The sequence below is a fragment of the Peromyscus eremicus genome, chromosome 1 (assembly GCF_949786415.1).
Source record: "Peromyscus eremicus chromosome 1, PerEre_H2_v1, whole genome shotgun sequence".
NCBI classification, from domain to species: domain Eukaryota; kingdom Metazoa; phylum Chordata; class Mammalia; order Rodentia; family Cricetidae; genus Peromyscus; species Peromyscus eremicus.
Genome location: NC_081416.1, coordinates 72,258,285 through 72,267,757, shown reverse-complemented (window position 1 = coordinate 72,267,757; position 9,473 = coordinate 72,258,285). Strand labels below are relative to the sequence as shown.

General features: G+C 39.7%; 1 protein-coding gene across 6 annotated transcripts in view; it reads right to left on the bottom strand.

Annotated features, from left to right (window-relative positions):
• Positions 1 to 448: 448 nt before the first annotated feature.
• Ate1 (arginyltransferase 1) overlaps positions 449 to 9,473 on the bottom strand; it is a 128,769-nt gene continuing 119,744 nt past the window's right edge. For all 6 annotated transcript variants that reach the window (XM_059265760.1, XM_059265776.1, XM_059265752.1 and 3 more), the window contains one exon: positions 449 to 1,341. In XM_059265760.1, coding sequence (XP_059121743.1) covers positions 1,163 to 1,341 — 179 coding nt within the window. In that variant the 3' untranslated portion in view covers positions 449 to 1,162. The remainder of the gene's footprint in view (positions 1,342 to 9,473) is intronic.

Here is a 9,473-nt window from a genome sequence, read left to right as displayed (position 1 = left end):
CATCTCTTTAACCAGCCAGCTACCCATCAAAGCACAGAGTGAGAATGGCTAGCCTCCAGGTTCAGGTACCTCTGGCAGTGCTTATTCTCTGACACACACAGCCATAGGCCCCAGCAGCTCCACTATGCTTGTGCACAGCTACAGGACTAAAGTACTAACTATTCTATCATTAACCACAGAAAAGTGTCCTGAGTTCCAGGGAATGGAAAGTAGGTACCTATTTTCTTTGGATAAGCCTCAGATCAAGCAGGAGTTACTATGTCTCTTTAAAATGTTGTTTCTTAGATTTGTAGAAATAGCACAAACACCACTAAGGTCATTGCATATTTTATCATCCTCTGGTGCACAAGGGAACACTAGCAACAGGGAAACTATTATGCCAACACAACAGACATAAGCAGGACCATCCTGGACATATACCCAATGTGAATACCGGATCTTTGCAATGTTTACATTTCCTTTTCAGGTTGTTTATTAATGACACACTGTAACACTGGCAGAATTTAATATCGAACAGGGTAACAGAGTTTTCGTTTGTGGGGAAGACATATTTCCTAGTGATGGAAGTCCTCTTCACTTTTGGCCCCACCTAAATTTCCCAGCATGAGCTAACATCTTGCATGGGTCTAAGTAAATGGTTCTCAACCTTCCTAATTCTGCCACCCTTTAATACAGTTCTTCATGTTGTGGTGACCCCCAACCATAAAATTATTTCATTGCTATTTATAACTGTAATTTTGCTACCATTATGAATCATAATGTAAATATCCAACATACAACCCCTGTAGGGTTCAAGACTCACAGGTTGAGAACCACTGGTCTAAGCAAACTGTCTCTGTGTTAGAATTTCTTCAAGACAAAAACAGCAATGTGAGGAAATTACTTAGATTCACTTCTTCACTTTTCTCCCCAAAGTATTTACTGGAGACATTTAGCACACCTTGCTCCAGAAGGAAACTCCAAAAGGACAAGTCCCGATTAAGGGGCTAGATCATCATGTATTTTAAAATCTTTATATTAATCACAAGATTCTCATAAATACAACTCCACAAAATACTTTTTACAAGCTCTAAGAATGTACTTGGCGAGTGGCTGCAGGAGCTGAGACACGGCAGGATGTGACAAGAGTGCCCAGGCTGGTGCTGGGCTGTGGTGCAGCTCTTCACTGTCTGAACAGCAGCATCCTCTCAGAGCACTTCTGCCCCACAAGGTTTGCATACTCCAGCACAGTGGCCTCCTCACTCGAGTCTTCTTGGTGGTTTTTATAAACACCGTAAGGCATGGCCGCTCGCCTGTGAAATACCCGTACTCGGTCAAGGTCCTTACAGCGTCCTTCATCCACTGCAAAGAAACAAATATGGATCAAAGACTGCCATATATCAAAGACGTGTGCAACCAAAGTATGTAATCTGAAACATACATGATGGACTAGTAGGTCCTCTTTGTGCAGTACATTCATGAGCACGTTCCTAAGAATAAACAGGAAGTTCCTTAATGAAAGGCAATAAGCATTCCCTAGTGTGATAACCAAAACTACTTAAAGTAGAGTCAAAGACTTCACATTCAACTGAAAACCACTGGCCATACTATACCTTTCTGATTTTCAGAAGTGCAGTGGCATCTACAATGTTTCAGAATCTTTCCAGAGTCCGTATCAAATCTCCAGTGCCTCTCCAGCTAACATGCTGCCTGAGGCTTTGGCTCTGCATGGAAACTTAGAGCCAACAGAGCAGCACAGGGAGGACTGGCTCCTGTGCTTTATGGACGGCAGATTCTCACAGCTTCCATGGAAGATACAGCACAGGGTGCTGTGGCTGCTGCTACTAGGCTTTCTTGGCTTCCACATACAGGAGCTCAAGGCTTGTATAAAGGTATGCAACCACCTAGAAGAACACCTGTGCCTCTGCCTTCCCTGAAGCTGGGTGTGGCCTCATGACTCAGTTCTGGCCAGCACAAGCAGTGTTTCATGGGACTGCAAGAGCCTTTCAGAGAGAACAAGCTCATCTGTACCCCTCTCTTCAGGCTATAGCCTGTATGTACATGGACCAACGTAAAGGCAGGAGCTTACCTTTGGTTTAGTGACAACAAAAGCCTCCAAGTGGACAGCCTCTGACTTCATGGAACAAACGGTCAAGCCAGCCCTGGGCTGTCATGTTTAGATATTTCCATACAGTCATGTTTGAGCTGACATTACTCTAGATCCCTATTACTGGAATCATTGCTAGTTATAACCCAGAGAACAGTGTTACACTATACCCATTGACATGTACATACATTTAAACCACTGAACCAGGCTACCTATAGTCTGACTTCACACTGGAATCACCAGAGGAAGCTTTTAGGAGTCCCCAAACATCTTGGAATCCTTCTGTAGAAATCCCAAGTGAAAACTGGTCTGAATGAACCTTGAGCACCAGGATTTTCTTAAGTATGTAAGTCCTAAGAGCAGGGCAACAACCGCAGAAATGCTTTTATGTACATGTGCTCAGAGCAGTGTCTGGAAATAACACAACCCAATTGTCTACCCGCGAGGCACGTGTTAAAGACAATACTGCAGCAGTCACAGGGGAGAAAGAAGTCAAAGAACAGCCAACTGTTCTTTCAGCTGAAAGCCCAATGCAGGTAGTGAGCCCTGACTCAAAACACTTGGGATGAGCTGAGTGTAGTGGGGTACACCTGTGATTCTGGCACTTGGGAGTTAGAGGCAGGAAGATCATAAAGCTCAAGGCCACTCTGGCTACATAGAGAGTTCTAAGCCAGTCTAGGCTACTAAGCCAAGACTATTCAAAAAAAAAAAAAAAAAATCAAAAACCAAAACAATGCAACCCAACCAAAGGAAATGTACACAAGGGCTTCTAATAGTAAATTCTGGAATATCTGTATACTTGCAAAGAGACCCAGGAAAGGAGCCCAAGCCAAAGCATTAAACTCACTATGTTTTCTATACACCCAAAACAGACCCAGAACATCTTAAATGTACACATGGCTATGATATACCACATAAGGCCAGGGATGGAGTTTGTAACTAAGCCACCAACACCTAAAGTTTCTTCTTTCTCAGAAGTTGTTGCTCTAAAGTAGCATCAAACTTAGGAGAATTCACTGTAGATCAACTTTAGGAGAGAAAAGAACAATATTCCTCAGATGCCAGAAACAGAGGGAGCACCAATGTATCGTATCCAAATCTGCCCATGAGAGAGGGAGCCCGTCCAATCTCAGACGCCAGGCCTGCCTATAGGTCTGGAGTAGAGCATTTGTTCTGTCTGTTGGGCTGCATGGCCTATGGTGTATGGTCATCCTCAAGGAAGGCAGAATTATTAATTTTTTAGAAAAGATTTATGTTTTGCCTGAATGTATGTATGTGTACCACCTGTGTCCCTGATGCCTGCAGAAGCCAGAGGAGGGTGTAAAATCCCCAGGATCTGGAGGTACAGAAGGTTGTAAGCCATCATGGGAATGCTGGGAATCAAACTGGAGTGCTCTGCAAGAGCAACAAGTACTTTTAACCGCTGACTCGTCTCTCTAGCCCCAGACTTATTCTTAGTCCATCCTATATAGTTAATACTAAAACCTTTTTAAATCTAAACAACAATAACAAAATCCTATTTAAGATACTTCAAACACTAAAAATAAACTTCTTTACCCAAAGGGGAAGAATGTATCTTAAATTCTTAAAAAAAAATCATCTTATAATAGTGCTGAGTAGATATAACATCAGTGCTTACAGACAAAAATCTACAGCCCTAAAACAACAGGCATAAAGGCCTTTCCTTAATGCACTCAAAGACCAAGGAACAGCCATTTGATATGAAAGATGGTTGTCACTGCATCGAAGGAAAGCTGCCAGCTTGCTGCAACGTCATAGGGACATGTTCCAACAAGAACTTCATGATCAGGTACTACTTGCCAAAGAGGAATTATGCCCTGTCAGAGAAGACCTTATTCTTTTGATTAGAAACAGCCTGGAAGAGTCATTTATAATAAGAGCAGGTATTAATGGATTTTGGCATCATCTCCTCTTAGATAGTAATACAACCAGTCATCTGAAATCCCAGAAGCTTGTGGGGTTTTTGTTTTATTTTCTGTTTTGGTGGTGCTGAGGATTGAACTCAGGGTCTTGTACAGGCTAAGCAAGTGCTGTACCAGCCTGCTATGATTATTTAATATTGCAAATAACATGGTACCATCACTGGCTCACCAGATTAGGCTGAGGCATAATACAAATATTTATCAATATATTAATTTTCTGAAATAAAAATTAGTTTCTTAATAGTCCCACTATTACACTCTATTAAAAAAGGCACTGTAACAAGTGGTGAACAAGCCTGCATCTATCAAAGGTCAGCCTACTTCTCTTCACACATTTTGACTTCACTAGGTTACTGCTCACCACACCTAATACACTGGCTTCTCATAGTTCTCCCAACCCTCAAGTCCCAGCTAAGATAAAACAATTCAGCAGTCATATCAATGTAAACTTAGCTGGTAATTCTCTTGGAAGTAATTTTATTTATTTAACCAAGAAGGCATATTATTAAGCTACTAATAACTAAACAAACGACAAAATTTAGCTTTCTATTTTTAAAGTAGCCCATCTTTTCCTTTAAAACTCTTAAGTTGGGCTCAGCTGTTAAAAGTACTTGCTGCTCTTGCAGAAGACCAGGGCTTGGTTCCCAGAACCTGCACAGTAGTTCAAACCATCTGTAGCTCCAGTTTGAAGAGATCTAATGCCTTCTCTTCACAAGCATCTACACAGTGTGCACATGCGCATATATATATAATACATAAAATAAACAAATCATTTAAGATCTTAATTACAATTCAGACTTAGAATATAAACAGAATTCTGCCCAAACAAAGAAGCTAAGGATAATGTAAAACCTCCAGTATTTGGAAAGAAAGAAACACAGATCAATTAAGATACATAATAACAGACACAAAGAAAAGATGGAATTATATATTCTTTTTAAAAACTCACTATTTAAAAAACAGAATTATCAAGCTACTCAGCAATTCATTTTTTATGAATTAATGGATATCCTATAGTAGTCACACTGCTTTTAAAACAGTAAAAGTAACCTCTGTTGTAAGACTCAGATATTACAGAAACAAAGTGGAAATGGCAGTCCACATATATAATCCTTGTGCCTACACTTTCTCCCTTTTCTTCCCAAACTCCAATACCAGTTCCCAGTGTCTGATTCATCAAATGCATTTAAGTATTCAAAGATGGAGTTTTGGATCATATTACTACCATGCTTTAAGGCAGAAAATGGAATCAAATCACCTCAGAAGTGGGCATAGTGCATGAATCTTGGACAGCCCTGTCGATCATCGCAGATGCAGACATGGTCATTCTGCTGCTGGGCTGCACAACCTGTGGCTTATGATCATCTAGTCATATCCTCAAGGAAGGGACATTTACTCTTAGTACATCTCACACAGTTAAGACTAAAAGTAATTTAAACAAAAAAAAAAAATCCTGTAAGATACTTTAAAAACTAAAAATTATGATTTAGTTAGTAGGGAGAAAAATGTAGCTCAAATTCTTACAAAACCCCTTCAGAATCATCTTATAAACATAAACATGACATCAGTGCTCACAGACAAATCTACAGTGCTAAAACAACAGGCATAAAGGCCTTTCCTTGATGGGACTTGAAGAGACCCAGGAACAAGCTATTTTGATATGAAGATGTTGTCATGGCAGCCAAGGAAAGCTGCCAGCTTCCTATGATACAAGAACTACTTCTCCTTTCTCAAAGCTGTATCATAGCTTAATTTCATAAAATAAAAACACAAAGAGTCTTGCCAGTTCTTGGGGATGAGCATTTGATCACTAATGACTCAAATGTGCTGCCAGCTCTATGATATTTTAATGAAGAAAAACTCTGCAGGGGATTGCTTGATCGCTCACTCCACATAACTGTTCACTCACAGGAGCTGAACTTTTTTTTTTTTTTTTTTAAAACGGAAGTTAAGAACTTCTTTTTTTTTTTTTTTTTTAAAGATTTATTTATTTATTATGTATACTGCACATATCTCTGAAGGCCAGAAGAGGGCACCAGATCTCATTATGGATGGTTGTGAGCCACCATGTGGTTGCTGGGAATTGAACTCAGGACCTTTGGAAGAGCAAGCAGTGCTCTTAACCTCTGAGCCATCTCTCCAGCCCAGGAGCTGAACTGTTAAACAGGTGCTTTCAAAGCAAGAGAAGCTAGAGATCAAAGCCGTACTTCTTAGGGAGTCTTAACTTATTTGTTGTTCTCGGAGACTTAAGAAATTTCTAGGCTTTTTTGTTTTGTTTTGTTTCTTGAGACAGGGTTTCTCTGTGTGCCCCTGGCTGTCCTGGATCTCGCTCTGTAGCCCAGGCTGACCTCAAACTCACAAAGATCCGCCTGCCTCTGCCTCCTGAGTGCTGGGATTAAAGGTGTGCACTGCCACCACCACCCGGCTTTCTTTTTTTCCCTAGGCTTTTCTAAAAATGATTCCAGAGTCTATTTGCATATCTTTGTAATTTATTGTTATAGAAATATTACATAAAAACGAAAACAAGTATTTTATAGTTTTTAAAGAATACAGGTATATACAGCAAATCAACTGATACAAGAACTGAAATGCTGAGCAAATGTGCAACAGGGGACGTGATGTTAGTGTTAATGGTCACCCTGACTCAATCTAGAACCAACTGGAAGAAGGGTACCTGGGCATGCCTGGGGGGATTATCTTGACCTTATTAATTGGGTTGGGTGGTACCACTCTGGCTGAGATCCTCAACTGTGTAAGTGGAGAAAAGCAGCTGAGCAGCAGCAGGCATTCATCATTCTTCCATTCCTGACTGTAGATGTGATATGGCCGGCTTCTTTTAAGCTCCTGCTGCCTCGACCTCCCCACTATGACATAAACCCTTGAAATGTGATCCAGAATAACTCCTTTCTAAACTAAACCCTTTCGTTGGTTTTGTCAGGGTATTTTTTTATCACAACATATACACTAAAGGGAGATATATATGTAATCAATATTCAACTCTGAAAATTCAAAGTGATAGGAGGTAGGAACAGTATTTCTGCCTCTACAGGAAAAGGAACCCGAGAAGGGAAGCTGCTCAGCACAGGCAGCTAAGCAGCAGGTGAGGTCAGCACAGTGTCCCCTCCAATCTAGTCGGCTCCTGTCCCCTTCTTCAAGCTCAGGTGGGGAGGCTCAAAATTTGCTTTGGGAATCCATCATGGAGAACATTAATATATTTATATATTCTATAAGAAATATCATTAGCAACTTCACTACAAACTATTTTTTTTATTAAAAAGTGAAAACTAAGACAAATCTAAACAGCCTTTTTTTGCAACTTAGCATTTTTGTAACTTGTCATTGAATATAGCTTTATGAAATATAACCTGAAGAGGCCTAACTTAACATTAGACTAACAATACTGGGACTAGACCTCACCATTACAATAACCAGGGAAAGTCACAAACTGTACCTTGCAGGGGACCAATCAGAATCGAGACAAACAAGTACTAAATGCTCTAGAACATTAAGGATAGCTTACATAATCCGTATATAGATTGTCAATTTCCTTAAAGCAACACCAGTACCAATCACTGTTTGACAAAACTTATGTTACCTCACTCCTGCCCAATCCCATCAGTTCAACCCCCATCTGAATCTGGAATTCCCCTACCCCTAACCCTGCCTCAACTGAGCTCGAGGCTCTCCCTGATCCAACTGCTGTGTCAGACTGGAGAGCCCAAGCTTGAGCTTGTAATAAAGGTTCTTTGCTTTTGCATATGAACTTGGACTTCTTATGGTCTCTGGGGGACTCATGATGCGGGCACAACAAATTCAAGTATCAAACAGCTCACCAACGATCTGAATGGATAATTTCCAGTGCATTTACCGTCCTGCTGAATATTTAACCAATTTTAGCCCATTTTCATCATCTGAGAAATAAAGTTTCCATCTGTTAGCAGTCAGCATATCCAAGAACAGCCACGCTGCTGTCCGCAGCACTGGCCTCCATTTGGATTCCCAGAAGCAGTACACAGGTTTTCACCACATCCTCCTGCCTTTTGACTAGTTTTCCTAGTGGGGATAAACTAGCACCTTGTTCTGATTTGCATTTCTGTGATAGCTAATGATATTGAGCATCTTTTCATGAATGGCTTATCTGGTTTTAAAGTACTTTCTCCTTTGGACTGTACTTTTAATTTTATTTCTCCTCATTTTGTTTGAGACAGGGTTTTACTATGTATTTCTGGCTGGCCTGGAACTTGTTATGTAGACCAGGTTGGCCTCAAACTCATGCCTCTGCTGCATGAATGCTGGGATTAAAGGCGTGTGCCACCAAGCCCAGCTACTTTCCTTTCTTGATGGTGTAGTCTTTATAAGTATAAAAAGGTTTGATTTTAATGAAGTCTGGTTTATTTTTTGTCCTTTTCCTTTTAGTGCTGCATGTCCTGCCATACCTAGGAAACCAGTGCCTTACCCACAGCCAAGAAGATTTTTCTGTTTTTTCTAAGCTTTTTAATTTTATCTTTTAATTTAAGTTCAACTTGTTTTTAGTTAGATTTTGCAAATGCAAAATTGGGGACCAATTTCATTTCCTGTATTTGGATATCCAACTAATGCAGGTCCTTCAATGACAGCATTATTTCTTGCCCACCACTGAATTGTCTGAATACATTTTTTTTGAAAAGTAATTGGTCTTAAATGCAAAGTCTTTTTTTTCTAACTCACAATACTAGTCCAATGAATATTATGACAAAAACACAGTGTTAATTCCATTCTTCAAAAAAAAAAAAAAAAGACTATTTTGGGCTCCTTTAATTTCTAGACAATTTTATGATCATTTTTTTGAATGAAAATAGGTTTGCTAGACTAGCTGGTCAGAGAGGTTCCAGGAATCTGCCTGTCTCTGTCAGTCACCTTTCCACGGCTAGTATATCATAAGTAAGTGCTACCACGCTAGCTTTCTACATGGGTTCTGGGGATTGAACTCAGGTCCTCAAACTTGCAATGTTAAGTGCTATACCAACTGTACCATATCCCCAGCCCTAAATATAAATTTTAATTAAAAATATGTGATTTTGTAAAACTGGAGGACAATAATGAAAAAAAACTCTCAAGTTTCTACTCTGTGTATTCTATCAAAGGGTGTAAAAACCAGTAGATTTAAGTTTGATATGACAGGATACTTATACATCATCTGAAGATATCTTTGTACAGAATATTAACCACGTGACCTATACAAAACACTAACTTTGACTATAGTGCAGACTTGTGACACACACCACTTTATCAGGTCACCAATTGTCATATGAGTGATAATACACACCTCCTGATATGAATTTATCATTTCTAATATTCTTACTAAAACTATGTAACAACTAATTACAGAGAACATATGATGAACACAAAGTAAGGAATAGTCCACAAAGTAACTGTACTAAATCCTTAATAAAATGTCAAGGTCA